Source organism: Halichondria panicea, chromosome 5, assembly GCF_963675165.1.
Source record: "Halichondria panicea chromosome 5, odHalPani1.1, whole genome shotgun sequence".
Classification (NCBI taxonomy): Eukaryota; Metazoa; Porifera; class Demospongiae; order Suberitida; family Halichondriidae; genus Halichondria; species Halichondria panicea.
In genome coordinates, this window is record NC_087381.1 from 5,987,741 (window position 1) to 6,009,392 (window position 21,652).

The 21,652-nt window shown below is 39.6% G+C and overlaps 1 protein-coding gene across 1 annotated transcript; it reads right to left on the minus strand.

The window, feature by feature from the left end:
* Positions 1-3,371: 3,371 nt before the first annotated feature.
* On the minus strand, positions 3,372-21,572 carry LOC135335858 (sushi, von Willebrand factor type A, EGF and pentraxin domain-containing protein 1-like). The gene is made up of 31 exons (XM_064531471.1): positions 21,450-21,572; positions 19,949-20,134; positions 19,624-19,815; positions 19,327-19,512; positions 18,440-18,628; positions 17,995-18,180; positions 17,530-17,721; positions 17,135-17,320; positions 16,690-16,875; positions 16,375-16,566; positions 16,072-16,257; positions 15,181-15,369; positions 14,321-14,509; positions 13,979-14,164; positions 10,949-11,134; positions 10,624-10,815; positions 10,327-10,512; positions 9,378-9,566; positions 8,512-8,697; positions 8,051-8,242; positions 7,771-7,956; positions 6,812-7,044; positions 6,096-6,239; positions 5,953-6,047; positions 5,232-5,754; positions 5,129-5,171; positions 4,941-5,044; positions 4,768-4,889; positions 4,449-4,717; positions 4,236-4,302; positions 3,372-4,034 (listed from the first exon to the last, which is right to left on the minus strand). The coding sequence occupies exons 1-31, from the start codon at positions 21,541-21,543 to the stop codon at positions 3,503-3,505; spliced, it is 5,988 nt and encodes a 1,995-aa protein (XP_064387541.1). The 5' UTR covers positions 21,544-21,572; the 3' UTR covers positions 3,372-3,502.
* Positions 21,573-21,652: the final 80 nt, after the last annotated feature.

Here is a 21,652-nt window from a genome sequence, read left to right on the forward strand (position 1 = left end):
AATATGACACATAAAAAATGTGTTAATGTCCTTAAACTGTTTAGCATCAAGTCTCTAGAGTTGCACCCATGCACCTGTAGAAAGAGTCTATAGATAATTTATACTGTTACGTTTATACTGTTCATGTTCATTTTACTTGTCAATAATAGGTGCATGAGAACTTTTTGGGAATGAAAGTGAAAATAAAAGACTTGAATATAAGCTCTGGGGGAGCAAATAATTATACCATTATGGTGCAGAATTTATGGGGTGCCATTTCTGTCAAAATGCTAATTTTATCCACTTACATGTTTAAGTGCATTGAATTATATACACAAGTGTACCGACTTAATATACATGCACAAGTATAATTATAGTCTGTACTCTGACTTATACACAAGTGCACTGACTTATGCATGCACCTATTAATTAATGCAAAGCCCCACTATACCCCCCTCATGGGACACTGCATGGGGGGGCTTTGTCAATTAGATGCAAAGGACTCTCGACAAACAGCTATGATAACTAGTTCCCATGCCGGCTATAGGTTTTACTAACAAAGCTCCCACCGCAAAACCCGCTTGTCCTGAGAGGTATATACTGGGACTTTTAGGAGTATATACTTGTGTATAATTATATATGTCAGCATACTTTCTAATTAAGTCAGCATAATTATACTGGTATAAGTCAGCGCACTTATGCATAGCGGATAAAATTAGCATTTGACACAAACGGCACCCCATCAGCACACATAAGAATTAAGTTGCATGTACTTAGCTGTACTGAATTAGCTGTGCAAAGAGCTGCAGAAAATGGAAGCTATATATATAGTGCCAAGGGCGTGTCTCCCGCCTTTGGCAGTCGATATACGCCCTTGGCACTATACATGCACCCTTAATTGATATAGTGTAAATCAAGCATTTTTATGCGTCTGTGAGTGTGAACGAACATTCACACGGAGGTTATGTGTAAACAAACAAAAATTTCAATATGCTAGCCAATCGTTGTTCATGCAGCTATAATGTTGCCACTGAACAATGTTTGCATGCTATATATACATTGTAGGTTACCCATGGCACTGTCAGTATGGAGTGGTTCAATATACTCTCCTGACCTGATTATAACGTGGGTACCAACGCCATGCACGTATAATGATATACACTTGCAACCTTTGATTTGGACAGATAGTTTTAGAGTGTGAAGAAACTGGATTATGGTCTGATATGCCTCCATGCATCGTGTGAAGTGAAAAGTGGGCGCCTAACTTCAGTGCATGTATACTCGAGCCTTACGGTTGCCTACACGGAAAGCCACTAATGCGTGCAATCGCAGCACTGTAATGTGTATATCACATGTATAGCGATTACCACTTAGTTACAACGTTACGTTCTTCCATAAATGTCAATGCGAAAATGGAAAAGTGATCTCCGTAGTAGCTTATATTATTAGCTATCACGCAGAGCTAACTTTAACTGCTGTGCATCAGATCTCTTAACAACTAACATGACTGTGTAAGTGTAATAATGTAATAATGTAAATGTAATAAGTGTATAATAAGGTGGGACTCTGTATGATTTTTAATACATGACATGCATGCTTGTAACCTTGATAAGGTGCATGATCCTATATATAGCTGCATGCTAAACGCACTCAAGTGAGCAAATTGCATAAACTATGTACTTACTTATCAGAGCGCTGCAAGTGTGGTCTATCATTAAAATTCAGCCATATAATTATGTGTGAATGGGTTGTCAGCTTGAGTTGGCACAATCATTTGGTATAATAGTATAGTTTTATTCTGCTTGGATCCGAGACTCGAGATGTTTAAACACAGGGTGATGGTCTCATCTGCCTACTGTGTGCCAACGTACGTTAGGTTCTGAGAAAGTAAATTGATATGTGAATTTTCCAAATTCATTTTGATGGTTGTCGAAATAATTAATTATGCATTACATTATGTAGTACTGATGTCCCGCCCCGCACTGATGATAACAATTATAAAGGGCAGAACTGCATGTGGAGTAATAGGCACAAAAGAAACACATAATTATAGCAACAAAACTGTAATTATATCAACTCATGAGCATACATACACAAGCAATCTCTCATGATACCCATGCATGCAATACACATTATTAACGATAGCTTACACCAAACTGGAATATAGCCTTCAGCATGAACTTGGAGGTGAGGGACTGATCCCATTACCACTACCAGTTTGAGGTAGAGCCAGACAGCTTCTACAGCCATCCAGGAGAAGAACACTAGGAAGAAGTACTGCAGGAGAGCAGACATAGACCACAGAGAGGTGGGATACACCAACAGTGAACCCTCCAAAGGAAGGTGAAGTATGTATACAGAAACACATGAGATGAGAATCTAGTTCTGTTTATCAGCGAGGAGTTTCCTACGGAAGAGAATAGAACTGCCGAACAAACTGGACAGGTGTAATTAGATTTCCACTTACTTGCTGATGAATATGAACACCAGAAGACACACTACAGACAAGCCCAGGCCAATATGAATTATATTATTATTCCCAAAGAACACACACTCACAGAATGAGGAGACTAAGAAGCCATCAAGGTACATACAAAACTCCCACTCCATGATACAGATGACGTATATCATTCTGCGTTCCATGTTGGAAACCATATCAAGGTGGTCAATAACTTGTTCAGCGAAAAACAGTTGCAAATTAATAATATATCGTAAGAGTCTTCTGTGGACCAAACAAAATTTTTGTTTTTGTAGGCGTCATCCTGTTGTTTGTTTATATGAATATGATTATCGAGCTCCATCACATGCAATTGCATGTTGGTGAGGATTTCACAATGGATTAGGAAGCAGGAGCCACACATATTTTTGGTGGATAATCCTCTTGCAATGCATGCTTGCATTTTTTAATCAATGTTGCACAAATTCTCTACCAGCATGACACTATAATTGTGTATACAAAGCTACAGAGGTAGTGTGTATACTTGTATATACACATGAAATAGAGACACCTCACACCTAGTTCCTATATAATTAGTACACTAGTACTCAATTATAATCTCAAATCAGTTGGAAATTAATCTCAAAAGTCAGGACACATCAATAAACTACACATGCAGGTCCCAGTACACACTTATTTGAGAGATTCTACTGTAACTCATAATCAATTAAGACAATTAAATCTGTTACTGACTGTACACTGATCACAATAATCAAAACCAAAGTACTCTATTATCTTCCTGAGGTCAGCCCAGCTCAGCTCAATAGACCTCTCTCCTGGAGTGTCCGCAAGCGGTAGAGGAGGGGGCCTGTGTGGGTGTGGACTGGGGACTGGGCGTAGTGGGAGGTTGTGGGTGGTTGTGCGTAGTGGGTGTGGCAGCCCACAACAATTGCACGTATTTCAGAATTTTATCGTGCTATAATTATACGCGATATAAGTGTCTCAACTTTCTATTTAATTACATGTAGCTAACTTATGCGGCTATAAACTCAGCTATTTACTTTATCTTGCCTCTTTTTAATTAAGTTAGTTCTTTTCTTCATTGCGTGGGGAACACTGCTTGCTTGGTAATGTGTTCATGCTCGATAACTCCACTCCGACAGTGCTAGAAGTATCTTGTGGATTAGTGCGTCCTTTCTCAGAGGACACAAAGCTATCAGTGTTTAATCGACAGTCACTAAAGAGTTTTATCCATATCTGGCGGAATTCAGTGCTTCGAAGGCCATATATAATAAAAATCAGCACACCTTGAGAGCCGACAAAGATCGAGAATATCACTTGGAATGTGAATGACAGCTCCACAAGACCAGAGCTTGTTGATACTAGTCCAAGGCCCCAACCCAGACCAAGTACAACTGATAGACACATTGTAATGACCAAATTCTTCTTAATATTCCTCAACTTTTGACGTACGGAGCTCTCGTTTAGTGACTGCAGGTTTCTAAAATGCTTGCAAATGGACACCATGATGGCAACAAACACGATCCAGTTGAGTACGTAGATGATGACAAAAGGAAGAATGAATCCAAAATAGAAAGGCCATTCAGTAGGACGACAGCTGCATGAATAATGATGTGTGTATGTGATCGATGTGGATAATAATTATAATTATATACAGTAAACATGCCCTATTCATATAATATAATGAGTGTGAATGATTTAAACTACACAGAAATTTGCATCTGCATCTGCATTCAGTAAAAATCCCCCTTTCAATTTCAAACATGACTATAGAACTTGAAAAACTATAGGCACTTACTAGTATGGGTTGCTGTAGTACTGGTGTCCCGCCCCCGCACTGATGACAACAATTATAAAGGGCAGCACTGCATGTGGAGAAATAGGCACAAGAAGCACATAATTATAGCAACAAAACTGAATGTACTATTATATCAACTTATGAGTATAATTATACACAAGCAATCTCTCATAATAAACAATACACACATTATAATTATTAACGATAGCTTACACCAAGCTGGAATTCCAGCCTTCAGCATGAACTTGGAGGTGAGGGACTGAGATCCCATTACCACTACCAGTTTGAGGTAGAGCCAGACAGCTTCTACAGCCGACCAGGAGAAAAACACTAGGAAGAAGTACTGCAGGAGGGCAGACATGAGCCCACATAGAGGTGGGACACCAACAGTGAACCCTCCAATGAGGAAGGTGAAGTACAGAAACATCAGTGAAATACTGATGTTGATGAGAATCTGGTTCTGTTTATCAGCGAGGAGTTTCCTACGGAATAGAATAGAAACGCCGAACAAACTGGGCAGGTTGCTACTTACTTGCTGATAAAAATGGTGAATATGAATACCAGAAGACACATTGCAGACAAGCCCAGGCCAATGTATGTGATGGTGCTCAAAGCAATTGCAAGGTTTTCAGGTAATGACGTTGGATTCAAATCCTGTAATCGTGAGGAGATCAAAATGTTGTAGTGTATATATTTTTAACTTACAAAGAGTATTCCAAAGTGGCCCAATTGTCTGCATTCGCAATCTTTTCTCCCATTGGAACTGGTTATCTCTTTACATCCAGCAGTGTCCCAAGCTCCAAACTGACCTGAAATAGCCGGAAGTAAAGATAGAAAATGAAAGGTATAGTGAGCTTGTTAAGTTATTAAAGCTGCAAAGTCCGGGAACTTACCTTGAGTCTTATACAGAGCACAGCTACTGTTTTCGATATTATTCTGCAGACAAATCACAAAGTAACTTACTTGCATATTTTTAATTTGTTCATAATGATATACCGTCATCCTGATCAGAAAGCTAGTCCGTACTGGTACTGTGAGCACTGACTTGTTGGTCTGCAGACAAGCTAGTCTTGCAGCCACCACAATAGATCCCACCTGATTAGTACTTCTGTCCTCAGGAAGGAAAAGTACATCAGACAAAAAAACAGAGTAACTTAATCTTTGCCGAAGTGAACGGTTTGTTGTAGGGCATTCTTCAAGAATCAAAGGGCTTAAGCGTAGAGAGGCTGTTGAGTTTTCGGTGTCTTCACTAAGGGAATCAATATTTGATCTGTTATCAGCTGTGTAATCATTAGCCATCATCAGATCATCTTGGTCGATAACGCCAGTATTGTTCACTGCCTCTTCGACAGGGCCTAAATCAACAACAAATGTCTGGCCCTGGAAACTGTCAGGATCTAAATCTTGCACTGTCATAGCAAATGTTTCAAAACTTAAAACAGTCTGATTGCTTGTGGAGTTTCTGGAAACAGTTGAAGTATTGAGATTGTCCAGAAATGTTTCGAGGCTTGCAAGAATCCTGTGCCGGGAGGGTAAACATCAACTTTGGCAAAGATCATGGGTTTCAACTAAACACCAACATGCAGGGAAAAGGAAAACAGCAAACAAATTGGATAAGAAAAGGCCTATCACAAAATACATAGCTGGAGTTAGCACCTTTTGTGAGGCTTACATGAAGAAACAACCCACAGTGACAATAATTATACTTGCAACATACCTTGTTGATGAATTCATTGCTAGCTGGCTCTCATAGATGACGTCAACATCGGCTTGCTGAATATTGTTGATTGTTTGAAGATAGTTGTCCCTCACCTGGACATGTGATAGAGTCATAACTCATTGGCAAGTAACAATGTTCACCTCTTGGTTGACAGCAGCTTCTTCTGCTACTTGCTCTACTATTGCAGTAACCAAGGTGATCTGACTTGCAGTCAGATTTTGAGGTTTGGATGTGATGTTGGCAATCTGATTGGACGCTTGAGTTGTCATATTTGATGAGAGTCCCTATAGGAAGGCAGAGAGATTCATTTCAATACAGCAAACCAATGAGGAATTCAGCTAGCTCTAACTGCCATATAGCAGATATAATAATTATATTTCGAGGGTATAAACATTTTCATGGTTTTCGCTGATCAGGCATCTACCGCGGACATTTATACCCACGAATTTACTATCGCATGTGCATGCATGCATGCATTGCAGAAAGGCTGTTATTCGGTAAAAACCTTTCTTTAGGTCATTCCGCGAAAGTTTATACCCTCAAAATATATACCCGCTGTACGGTATACCGTATATCAACGTTGGTTTTATGACTATCCATTCGTATTTTTAACATTCGTATAGCTCAGGATAGTGACGTTGAATCAATTGCGGTACAATAACTTCGTAGTTTTAATTTTCGTATGATTCTTTTCAATATTAAATATACGAAAATTTCCACCATACGAAAATAACCCGCTATACGGTAACTAAAATATAATTTTTTTCGAAAAAGTTGGGTGCATAGAAGTAAACAAGAATAGTCATGCTGCAGCAGTTGTCTAACAGATATATTTCAACTTCCTCAAACCACTTACGCTTGTAATCTCACACAATTCCCGGGATATGTCTGAAAGTGTAGTCTCACAGCTGCTGAGGTCAAGCTCATCCTTCCAGATCCCTCCCTCACTGATTGACCCAGAGCACTGTCTGCTGACATTCCCTGCGAACACACCCAATACTTCAACACATGGACAAGGGGACAGTGCAGTAGACCCTAGTGCCGTGTTGGGCCAAGAATGACTCTGGTATATCTCCGCTTCACAACCAGCTATAAACGTGTGTGCATTGTACACGTTAGATATATAGAGAGAGAATAGTTACGGAGCACATACGTTACATCCATTTTTGATGGGTTGGAGGGGAGGACATTAAACAAATGCAGGGCACACATAAATATTCACAATCATGCAGACGTTATTCATGACATAACTTGACGTGTGCCTTAATAAGCATATTAATCTTGACATTAATTATCATAATTATAGGCCTTTAAATTATATAGTCCATTGACCTTTCACCTTTTTTATGCCATTGTACTTATTATATAGTAGCGCAGTCTTGGAGTGAATACATGAATATTTCATTACGTTGACTATATAATAATATCGTTAGTTCATGCAACTATATAGTTAGACACAGCTATAGGGATATGGCACGGTCCAACTCCTGTGTGCCTCGTACGTAAGTTGTTATAGGCTCTGAGAAAGTTAAAAATTGCAGCTTATATGCATGTATAAATTATACTTGTAAAGGAGAAGAATTGTGTAAATAAAAGATTGTGGAAGACGATGATAACATACACACGTTGTATACTGCATGTGGCAAGAATTAACTAGCCCTCGGCAGTTTTATGCCCATGAGCAGGCAAAGATAAACTCAAAATGTATCATCTCATGTGCACTTAGCACAGCCACATATATACGTCATGATTACTTTTGCACCAATACTTTTTTTATTTTCCCAGAGCCTGTAAATACTTTATAACAAATCTTACGTTGGCACTCAGGAGGCTGGCCAGACCATATCCCTCCACCTATACACAGTTGAGCCTCAGATCCAACCAGAATGAAACCAAAATCACAGCTATATGTAGCCACTGTTCCCACATCATAATCAGTCATCATATCTGGAGCAAATGTAATAGTTCCGTTTGGAATGGGTTCCAGTGCTGAACATTGTCCTGTAAAGAATAATAATAAAGACATTAGTTGTATTTCTCAACATTATAGGGCTTTAATACTTTCTCAGGGACCTATATAACAAATTTTACGTACGTTGGCACACAATAATCAGACCAGACCATATCCCTCCAGCTAAACACGTTCGAATCTCAGATCCGACCACCCGAATGAAGCCATCATTACAGCTATGAGTAGCCACTGTATCCACATCAAAAGGAGCAATCGTATCAGGATCATATGTAATAGCTCCGTTTAGAATGGGTGCCAGTGCTGGACATTCCACCGCTGTAAAGGTAGTATACACAAAAGACTGTCACGAGATGATAACACACACACTCACATTTTTCAGTGGCAAGAATATAGCTGCATGAACAAACGAGTCGATCGGCTGGCACGTAGCTAATAGTTGGTTTGATTACACACAACTTGCGTGTGTATGTTCACAGACGCATAAAAATGCAAAGCATGCACATGCAGAGACAAAAGTACATGCAAGTTTGCAAATGCTTAATTTTGTGTCCCCAGAGCCTATAATTATATCAAACGAATCTTACGTTGGCACACAGGAGGCTGGCCAGCCCAAGTACTTGAGATTGAGCACGTTCGAGTTGCAATTCCGACCAAAAAGAAACCAGGATTACATCTATATGTAGCAACTGTTCCGTCATTAAAATCAGGAATAAAATCAGGAAAATATGTAATAGCTCCGTTTGGAAAGCTTGGCAGTTCTGGACATTGTGCTGTAAAGGAGAATAATTGTGTTAGTATAGTAGAATAATTGTATACAAAAGACATTGTATGTATGAACAACGATCTTACTAGCACATCGCAAACAGTTGGTTTGATTACACACAGGTGTTTGCATGTTCACACTCACAGATGCAAAACATGCACATGCATATCATAAAAGTACAGTAGACTCTCGTTAATCCGGTCACCCTTGGGACAGTGCAGGTTGGCCGAAATAGCGAGGTGGCTGTATTTCAGGAAATAGCCGCGGCGACCTTACCTCGAATCTAATAACTAATTTTGCGGTTCTTGTCTCGAGGATAATTACAAATCATTCGGCTCTCTATTTAAGCGTAATTCAATTTTATCTGACAAGCCACACCCAAAACCACACCCAAAACGTCATATTCAGCCGTAATACGTACATTGAAAAAACCTAGTTTGGGGCAGCCAGCAATGGTCAGTGTACGAAATAGGGGTGGACTTCAGGGTGAGTTTTGTGCAGTAAACATCTAGCTAGCAATCCGTCCAAGCCAAATGGCCAGTATAGGTGGCCGTACTTTAGAGAGCTGGAATAGCGAGAGTCTACACACACAGCTAAATACAAGCATAAGTTGAGATCTATCGACATGCATGACATCAGTTGTAGTGCATGATGATATAATTCAATGAGAATACTGAATGTACGTACCTCGGCACACAGGAATGAAGCCAGACCACCTCCTTGTGTCTAAACATATTCGAGTCTCAGATCCGATACCTAGAATGAAACCATCATTACAGGTATGAGTAGCCACTGTACCCACATCAAAATCAGCAGTCATATCTGGATCATATGAAATAGCTCCGTTTGGAATGGGTGCCAGTTCTGGACATTGCGCTGTAAAGGAGTAAACAAAAGATTGTGGAAGACGAGCTGATAACATACACACATTGTACTGAATGTGGCAAGAAGTAACTAGCCCTCGGCAGTTTATACCTCACAACTAGTGATGTGAAAATCATAATGAACACCTAACAGCAACTACCCAACTATATACAGAGGAAAATCATATTTAAACACTATGACAATGCTTTGAAATGGCATGCAGTGGTGCATGGTCAGGCATGTATAGGACTAGGATCACAGAAGAGTTAGCAAAGAAGTCTAGAAATAGCCTCTCGTTTTTGCTTGTTTTATTTGGCAACGAAGCTTTAACATCAAAATCTGCCATTACTAAAACTATTAACTTTGTGTGGATGATATCTATGCAGTTTATATAAACGTAGTGCTCAGGAGCAGCCAGGTGAGCAGATTCAGAACACACAAACAAACCAACAAGCAGACAGATAAAACTAAGATTACCTGTGGCTGCCCACGCACCTCGAGTTAATAACTATAGTTGCATGAATAATTAACGATAGGCTAGAAGATCGCCAACAGTTGGTTTGATTACACACAACCTGTGTGTACATGTTCACACTAGCTCACAGATGAGAAGTATGAACAGGCAAAGATAAACTAAAAATGTATCATCTCATACACAGCTTTACATGCAATTAATGTATCATTACTTTTGATGATTACCTTTGCACTAGAATAATAACTATAATAGTTTCTACTTTCTCAGAGCTTATAAATACTTTACAACCAATCTTACGTTGACACTCAGGAGGCTGACCAGACCATATCCCTCCACCTATACACAGTTGAGACTCAGATCCAACCAGAATGAAACCAAAATCACAGCTATATAAAGCCAATGTTCCCACATTGAAATCAGCCATCATATCAGGAGTATATGTAATAGCTCCGTTTGGAATGGGTTCCAGTGCTGGACATTGCTCTGTAAAGGAGAATATAATTATCGCATAAACATATTCCATTAGTAATCCATAACTTTCGACAGAATATTTAATTTTTAGGGCTTCTTATGGACCTAACAAATCTTACGTACGTCGGCACACAGGAATGAAGCCAGACCATCTCCCTCCGGCTAAACACGTTCGAACCTCAGATCCGGCACCCAGCGTGAAACCATCATTACAGCTATGAGTAGCCACTGTTCCCTCATCAAAAGGAGCAATCGTATCAGGACCATATGTAATAGCTCCGTTTGGAATGGGATCTAGTGCTGGACATTCCACCGCTATAAAAGAGATGTATAGGGGAATAATTAGAATGCACATGCACATTGTACTGTTGCAAGAATATAGCTGTATGCATGAGCAAGCATATCTTGATAAATCTAAAATTTTCTTCCTCAAATGAATCTTACGTACGTCTGCACGCAAGAATCAGGCCAGACCATATCCCTCCAGCTAAACACGTTCGAGTCTCAGATCCGAACACTCGAATGAAACCAGGATCACAGGTATAAGTAGCCACTGTATCCACATTAAAAGGAGCAATTGTATCATATGTAATAGCTCCGTTTGGAATGGGTGCCAGTGCTGGACATTCCACCGCTGTAAAGGATATATACAACAATTGTCACGAGTTGATAACTCACACACATATTGTTCAGTAGCAATAATAGAATAACGAGTCGATCGGCTAGCACATCGAAAACAGTTGGTTTGATTATACACAACTTGTGTGTGCATGTTCACAGACGCATAAAATGCAAAGCATGCACATGCAGAAGCTATATAAGTACACTGCTAAGTACAAATTGTAAATACTTAATTTTGTGTCCCCAGCCTATACTTATAATTATCACAAGAAACTATTACATTGGCACACAGGAGGCTGGCCAGCCCAAGTCATTGAGATTAAGACGTTCGAGTTGCAATTCCGACCAGAAAGAAACCAGGATCACATCTATATGTAGTAACTGTTCCGTCATTAAAAATTTTATGTACGTTGGTGCACAGGAATGAAAGCAGATTATCTCGCTCGGGCTAAACACACTCGAGTCTCAGATCTGACCACTAGAACAAAACCATCATTACAGCTATGAGTACAACTTCTCCATACAAGCAGTTATAGGTTCTACTGGAAGCCATAAACTTGACCAGACCCGCCCACCACTACATGCAGCTGCTGTTTTGCATATTGCACAAGTCTATAGTCTACTAACACTGTACTGTACTGCACTCACAGTAACTGTACTCCTACCTCTGAGTCACAGCCTTGACTATAAACACAATTAAAGCAAGAATTGAACTGTAGTGTTTCATGCCTCATGATGAACATGTGGCAGTAAACTACTAGCTATAGCTAGCTTAGGTCAATATGACAATAGCACAAAACAAAGTCTACAAACACTTTTTGCATCGATCTGTATTGCTACAAATTGTTAAAATGATTCAAAAGTTGAATAGTGCTTGTATACATAGGAAGTAAAATAATTGTGGCTCATATTCACTTATTAGGATACGGAAATCAAGTATTTTGTACGAAAAGATTGGGCAACACGAGCTTATATAACATATACACGTATTGTATAGTAGTAATACATTTACTCTGCTGTGTTGGAAAGCATGAACAACGATCGGCTAAAGCACATCGGAAAAAATTAAAAACAACCTGTTTTATATAGCGCATGCATGTTTACATGCACTTACTGCTATCCATGGTGGGATCATCACCAGCTCCAAGTGAACTATGAAGAAGGACAGACAATAGGAACATGCAACACAATCTTTGTGACCTAGCCATAGTCAGAATCTTACGAGGAATGTCATCAATCGGCTCACTAACTAGCTATATACATATATAGCTATGTATATATAGCCCAAATAATATTATATGACATCGATCAACTGCTTGCATGGTTGACACAGCTAATGGTAACTGTTGTTATTGTGTTATTGTTAATTTAGTTTTGACATCACAGTATCCATTATCCTCGTCAGCCAAACCAATAGGCTCATATATAACCATTACTCCAGGTTGTCAGTTTATTGCTACACCTATAGATATTATGTTGATGTATCTATAAATTCCCTATTAAGGTTACGATGCAGTGTTTGTATAATTCAAGAGTTTATATTTGTATTATTTATGTGTCCATACTGTTGCATTGCACTGCAGCGCTTGCTAGCTATCAGTATGCTAACTAGACGGCAAAACTTTATCGCAAAAATCGTGTGGTCAGAGCTGATTTTAGTCGTCAAATAGCTATTAGAGCAAAAAATACTCACTATAATGCAGAACTAAACAGTCTATACCAACAGCTTACGATATTCCTGAGGGTGGTTCAAAGAGTTCTTTCCTATCTATCTACAAACTGAAGCAAAATGGCTATTTTCTACTCTATATACATGCACAAGCGCGAGCTAACTCGATGACTGTTAAGAATTGTTTCGAGTCACCCTGCCCCTTTCCTCGTTTAAATAAAAGAGCATGCATATAAAATGACGACTATAATTATACAGTCAATACAGCTTGATTTACGATTATAGGTATAATTACTGTGTGGGCGAACACTGCCTTACAGCAACACCATAGTCACATAATTAAATGGCAACAATTTTGCAATTTCAACACACTGCATAAACTGATTAGGCCCTGATCAATTATACTCAGAATAATTTTAGCATAATAGGTGATGAATGACAGAAGAATAATCATTACATTAATAGTTTTGCATAACGACGTTTCATTCAGGAAGGTGGATCAATTCGAGTTGTAAAGAGTTAGGGGGATAGGAAACGGAGTGGTGCATGTGATGATTTTACATTGAATCTGCAGTGGAGCCTCGAAAATATATACAATTAACAAAAAGACTACTTAACATAAGCATGAAGGAGGGCCTTGTTGTGGTAGATCCAGGAAATAAAAAAGGGGGGTTCGAGTTTTTGCATCATTCCCTACAGTTTGTCTAGTAGATGCTTAGCTTATCCTGTTCATCGTTTTTCCTGAAAGAACTAGGCAATAGAAGGATTTTAAAAAGTCATCAGCTAGCAGCATTATAGCCTATAGATATATAAGTTGATCAGTCATAATGTGTCACAGGGGCGTGGCAATTTACACTACTACGCAACAAAAAACACCATTTTGGACGAGAAGAGCCGCTCTAGCAAAGAAGAGACTGGTCTAGCTCCCTATAACCTTATGATTTTGTTTCCATTCACAAGAGTAGTATACTAGCTCCCCCCGTTATAGGGCAACCTTGAGAAATGTACGTGAAGAGCAGCTGTTGAGCATTCACTAATCTAGCAGCTACACAATCAATGTTGAGTATTACACCTCAAGGCATACTTTGGTAAGGATACAGGCAGCTCGCCCTAGCTCGGACCGGCCACTCGGTCTCATGCTATTAATTTCCATAGGCTCATAGGCTCATTCTAAGCGCTATTCCTTACCTTCACACGATGGAGACACATCCGACCATAGTCCAGTTCCTTCACACTCTAAAACCATCTGTCCAATCAAACGGAACCCAAAGTTGCAAGTGTACGTGGCCTCAGTACCCACGTTAAAATCAGGGATGAAGTCAGGCGAGTATTGAACCCTTCCATTGTCTATGGCTGGCAATGCACGACACAGAGCTGTGCGTGTGTGTTTTTGTAAAATACATGCACAATGAGATACGTATCGGAACTTACAAGTGATTCAAAGCACACTTTGCAATTATCAGGTGATAAAATAATTCTACACAATAATGGTAGACCGTACTGTTTTTCCAGAGCTAAATTGAATCTTACGTTCACACACAGGAGGCTGGCCAGACCATGTCATTGAGATTAAGCACGTTCGAGTTGCAATTCCGACCAGACGGAAACCAGGATCACAAGTGTATGTAGCCAATGTTCCGTCATCATAATCAGGAATAAAATCAGGAAAATATGTAATAGCAGCTCCGTTTGGAATAGGTTCTAGTGCTGGACATTGCGCTGTAAAGAATAATAATTATGTAAAACAGTCGTACACAAAATATTGGGCAACACGAGCTGATAACACACACACACACATATTGTATGCATGAACACCAACATGCAAGTGCATATCATAAAAGTACAGTAGACTCTCGTTAATCTGGTCACCCTTGTGACAGTGCAGGTTGGCCGAAATAGCAAGGTGGCTGTATTTCAGGAAATAGTTGCGGCTTAAAAACGACCTTACTTCGAATCTAATGACTAATTTTGCGGTTTATGTCTTGAGGATAATGAAGGATAACAAATTATTCTGCTCTCTATTTAAGTGTAATTCAATTTTATCTGCCAAACCACAACCAAAACCACAGCCAAAACGTCATATTCGGCCGTAATACTACATTGAATAAACCTAGTTTGGGGCAGCCAGCGCTTGTCAGTATACGAAATAGGGAGTGGATGTACTTCAGGGTGAGTTTTGTGCAGTAAACATCCAGCTAGCAATCCGTGCCAAGCCAAATGGCCAGTAAAATTATTGAGGTGGCCGTACTTCAGAGAGCTGGAATAGCGAGAGTCTACACACACAGCTAAATACAAGCATAAGTTGAGATCTATCGACATGCATGACATCAGTTGTAGTACATGATGATATAATTCAATGAGAATAACCATAATTTACTGAATGTACGTACCTCGGCACACAGGAGTGAAACCAGACCACCTCCTTGTGTCTAAACATGTTCGAGTCTCAGATCCGATACCCAGAATGAAACCATCATTACAGGTATGAGTAGCCACTGTACCCACATTAAAATCAGCAGTCATATCTGGATCATATGAAATAGCTCCGTTTGGAATGGGTGCCAGTTCTGGACATTGCTCTGTAAAGGAGTAAACAAAAGATTGTGTAAGACGAGCTGATAACATACACACATTGTACTGCATGTGGCAAGAAGTAATTAACCCTCGGCAGTTTATGCCTCACAACTAGTCATGTGAAAATCATAATGAACACCTATATACAGAGGAAAATCAGATTTAAACACTATGACAATGCTTTGAAACGGCATGCAGTGGTGCATGGTCAGGCATGTATTAGACTAGGATCACAGTAGACTTAGCAAAGAAGCCTAGAAAGTGCCTCTCGCTTTTGCTTGTTTTTATTTGGCAACGAAGGTTTAACATCAAATCTCCCATTACTAAAACTATTAACTTTGTGTGGATGATATCTATGCAGTATAAACGTAGTGCTCGGGCGCAGCCTGGTGAGCAGACTCAGAACACACAAACAAACAAGCAGACAGACAAAACTACGATTACCTGTGGCCACCCACGCACCTCGAGTTAATAACTATAGTTGCATGAATAATTAACGATAGGCTAGAAGATCAGTTTGATTACACACAACCTGTGTGTGCATGTTCACACTCACAGATGAGAAGCATGAACAGGCAAAGATAAACTATCATCTTATACGCAGCTTTACAAGCAATTAACGTATCATTACTTTTGATGATTACCTTTGCACTATAATAGTTTCTACTTTCTCAGAGCTTATAAAAATACTTTACAACCAATCTTACGTTGGCACTCAGGAGGCTGACCAGACCATATCCCTCCACCTACACACAGTTGAGACTCAGATCCAACCAGAATAAAACCAAAATCACAGCTATATAAAGCCAATGTTCCCACATCATAATCAGCCATCATATCAGGAGTATATGTAATAGCTCCGTTTGGAATGGGTTCCAGTGCTGGACATTGCTCTGTAAAGGAGAATAATTATCGCATAAACATACTCCATTAGTAAATCCATAACTTTCGACAGAATATTTAATTTTGAGGGCTTCAATACTTTCAGGGAACTAATAAATCTTACGTACGTCGGCACACAGGAATAAAGCCAGACCATCTCCCTCCGGCTAAACACGTTCGAACCTCAGATCCGGCACCCAGCGTGAAACCATCATTACAGTTATGAGTAGCCACTGTTCCCTCATCAAAAGGAGCAATCGTATCAGGATCATATGTAATAGCTCCATTTGGAATGGGATCTAGTGCTGGACATTCCACCGCTATAAAAGAGATGTATAGTGGAATAATTAGAATGCACATGCACATTGTACTGTTGCAAGAATATAGCTGTATGCATGAGCAAGCATATCTAAAATTTCCTTCCTCAGATAAATCTTACGTACGTCCGCACACAAGAATCAGGCCTGACCATATCCCTCCAGCTAAACACGTTCGAGTCTCAGATCCGAACACCCGAATGAAACCAGGATCACAGGTATGAGTAGCCACTGTATCCACATTAAAAGGAGCAATCGTATCATATGTAATAGCTCCGTTTGGAATGGGTGCCAGTGCTGGACATTCCACCGCTGTAAAGGATATATACAACAATTGTCACGAGTTGATAACACACACACACACATTGTTCAGTAGCAAGAATAGAATAACGAGTCGATCAGCTAGCACATCGAAAACAGTTGGTTTGATTACACACAACTTGCGTGTGCATGTTCACAGACGCATAAAATCCACATGCAGTGACAAAATATAATACTCTTGACACAGTTAGTTTGCAAATGCTTAATTTTGTGTCCCAGAGCCTATAATTATATGACAAACGAATCTTACGTTGGCACACAGGAGGCTGGCCAGCCCAAGTACTTGAGATTGAGCACGTTCGAGTTGCAATTCCGACCAGAAAGAAACCAGGATTACATCTATATGTAGCAACTGTTCCGTCATTAAAATCAGGAATAAAATCAGGAAAATATGTAATAGCTCCGTTTGGAAAGCTTGGCAGTTCTGGACATTGCGCTGTAAAGGAGAATAATTGTGTTAGTATTGTAGAATAATTGTACACAAAAGACATTGTATGTATGAACAACGATTGGCTAGCACATCGCAAACAGTTGGTATATGTTCACACTCACATATGCAAAACATGCACATACATATCACAACATATCTTATGCACTTGGCACACACAGCTAAATAGATTAACTTTCAGCATGACATCAACGCACCTCGGCACACAGGGGTCAGGCCAGACCATATTCCTGAGATTAAACACGTTCGAATCTCAGATCCGGCACCCAGAATGAAACCATCATTACAGCTATGAGTAGCCGCTGTTCCCACATTAAAAGGAGCAATTGTATCAGGACCATATGTAATAGCTCCGTTTGGAATGGATGGCAGTGCTGGACATTCCACCGCTGTAAAGGTAGTATACACAAAAGACTGTCACGAGATGATAACACACACACACATTGTTCAGTGTCAAGAATATAGAAAACAAGTCGATTGGCTGGCACATCGCAAACAATTGGTTTGATTACACACAACTTGCGTGTGCATGTTCACAGACACATAAAATACAAAGCATGCACATGCAGTGACAAAATATAATACTCTTGACACAGCTAAGTGCATGCAATTTTGATTTTTGTCCCTATAGAGTCTATAATTATATCACAAACGAATCTTACGTTGGCACACAGGAGGCTGGCCAGCCCAAGTACTTGAGATTGAGCACGTTCGAGTTGGAATTCCGACCAGAAAGAAACCAGGATTACATCTATATGTAGCAACTGTTCCGTCATTAAAATCAGGAATAAAATCAGGAAAATATGTAATAGCTCCGTTTGGAAAGCTTGGCAGTTCTGGACATTGCGCTATAAAGGAGAATAATTGTGTTAGTGAAATAATTGTATACAAAAGACATTGTATGTATGAACAACGATCGGCTAGCAAATCGCAAACAGTTGGTTTGATTACACACAGGTGTGTGCATTTTCATACTTACAGATGCATAAACACGCACATGCCAAAATATATAGTGTACTTGGCACACGCAACTAAAGGCGTGCATAAGTTGAGATTATCAAATTTATAACTTCCAACAAATTCACAATACCCTAATAAATTACATACCTCGGCACACAAGAGTGAAGCCAGACCACCTCCCTGTTTCTAAACACGTTCGAGTCTCAGATCCGATACCCAGAATAAAACCATCATTACAGGTATGAGTAGCCACTGTTCCCTCATCAAAATCGGCAGTCATATCAGGACCATATGAAATAGCTCCGTTTGGAATGGGTGCCAGTTCTGGACATTGCGCTGTAAAGGAGTAAACAAAAGATTGTGGAAGACGAGCTGATAACATACACACATTGTACTGCATGTGGCAAGAAGTAACTAGCCCTCGGCAGTTAATGCCTCACAACTAGTGGTGTGAAAATCATAATGAACACCTATAGCAGCAACTAACTAACTATTATTATACTAGGATAATCAGATTTAAACACTATGACAATGCTTTGAAATGGCATGCAGTGGTGCATGGTCAGGCATGTATTATAATTATTAGGACTAGGAAAAGTTAGCAAAGAAGCCTAGAAAGTGCCTCTCGCTTTTGCTTGTTTTTAACGAAGCTTTAACATCAAACTCTGCTACTACTAAAACTAATAAATTTGTGTGGATGATATCTATGCAGTATAAACGTAGTGCTCGGGCGCAGCCAGGTGAGCAGACTCAGAACACACAAACAAACCAACAAGCAGACAGACAAAACTACGATTACCTGTGGCCGCCCACGCACCTCTAGTTAATAACTATAGTTGTATGAATAATTATTGATTACACACAACCTGTGTGTGCATGTTCACACTCACAGATGAGAAGCATGAACAGGCAAAGATAAACTATCATCTTATACGCAGCTTTACAAGCAATTAACGTATCATTACAATTACCTTTGCACTATAATAGTTTCTACTTTCTCAGAGCTTATAAAAATACTTTACAGCCAATCTTACGTTGGCACTCAGGAGGCTGACCAGACCATATCCCTCCACCTATACACAGTTGAGACTCAGATCCAACCAGAATGAAACCAAAATCACAGCTATATAAAGCCAATGTTCCCACATTGAAATCAGCCATCATATCAGGAGTATATGTAATAGCTCCGTTTGGAATGGGTTCCAGTGCTGGACATTGCTCTGTAAAGGAGAATATAATTATCGCATAAACATATTCCATTAGTAATCCATAACTTTCGACAGAATATTTAATTTTTAGGGCTTCTTATGGACCTAATGAATCTTACGTACGTCGGCACACAGGAATAAAGCCAGACCATCTCCCTCCGGCTAAACACGTTCGAACCTCAGATCCGGCACCCAGCGTGAAACCATCATTACAGCTATGAGTAGCCACTGTTCCCTCATCAAAAGGAGCAATCGTATCAGGACCATATGTAATAGCTCCGTTTGGAATGGGATCTAGTGCTGGACATTCCACCGCTATAAAAGAGATGTATAGGGGAATAATTAGAATGCACATGCACATTGTACTGTTGCAAGAATATAGCTGCATGCAAGAGCAAGCATATCTTGATAAATCTAAAATTTTCTTCCTCAAATGAATCTTACGTACGTCTGCACGCAAGAATCAGGCCAGACCATATCCCTCCAGCTAAACACGTTCGAGTCTCAGATCCGAACACTCGAATGAAACCAGGATCACAAGTATGAGTAGCCACTGTATCCACATTAAAAGGAGCAATTGTATCATATGTAATAGCTCCGTTTGGAATGGGTGCCAGTACTGGACATTCCACCGCTGTAAAGGATATATACAACAATTGTCACGAGTTGATAACACACACACACACATTGTTCAGTAGCAATAATAATTATAATAACGAGTCGATCGGCTAGCACATCAAAAACAGTTGGTTTAATTATACACAACTTGCGTGTGCATGTTCACAGACGCATAAAATCCACATGCAGTGACAAAATAATTATAATAGAGTATTGTAACCGCTGTAAAGGATAGGCACAAAAGACTGTCATGACATTGTTCAGTGTCAAGAATATAGCTGCATGAATAACGAGTCGATCGGCTGGCACATCGCAAACAGTTGGTTTGATTACACACAACTTGCGTGTGCATGTTCACAGACGCATAAAAATGCAAAGCATGCGCATGCAGAAACTATAAGTACACTGCTAAGTACATGCAATTGTAATTTTGTGTCCCCAGCCTATACTTATAATTATCACAAGAAACTATTACATTGGCACACAGGAGGCTGGCCAGCCCAAGTCATTGAGATTAAGCACGTTCGAGTTGCAATTCCGACCAGAAAGAAACGAGGATCACATCTATATGTAGCAACTGTTCCGTCATTAAAAACCTTATGTACGTTGGCGCACAGGAATGAAAGCAGATTATCTCGCTCGGGCTAAACACACTCGAGTCTCAGAACTGACCACTAGAACAAAACCATCATTACAGCTATGAGTACAACTTCTCCATACAAGCAGTTATAGGTTCTACTGGAAGCCATAAACTTGACCAGACCCGCCCACCACTGCATGCAGCTGCTGTTTTGCATATTGCACAAGTCTAGTCTACTAATGTACTGTACTGAACTCACAGTAACATTACTGTACTCCTACCTCTGAGCCACAGTCTTGACTATAAACACAATTAAAGCAAGAATTGAACTGTAGTGTCTCATGCCTCATGATGAACATGATGTGGAAGTGAACTGCTATAGCTATAGCTCAGGTCAATTAATATGACAATAGCACAAAACAAAGTCTACAAACACTTTTTGTATCGATGTATTGCTACAAATTGTTAAGATGATTCAAAAGTTGAATAGTGCTTGTATATATCGCATAGGAAGTAAAATAATTATGGCTCATATTCACTTATTAGGATACGGAAATCAAGTATTTTGTACAAAAAGATTGGGCAACACGAGCTTATAACATAGTTATACACGTATTGTATAGTAGTAATACATATACTCTGCTGTGATGGAAAGCATGAACAACGATTGGCTATAGCACATCGCAAACAATTAAAAACAACCTGTGTTTTATAGTTTGATTAAAGCGCATGCGTGTTTACATGCACTTACTACTATCCATAGTGGGATCATCACCAGCTCCAAGTGCACTATGAAGAAGGACAGACAATAGGAACATGCAACACAATCTTTGTGACCTAGCCATAGTCAGAATCTTACGAGGAATGTCATCAATCGGCTCACTAACTAGCTATATACATATATAGCCCATATAATATTATATGACATCGATCAACTGCTTGCATGGTTGACAC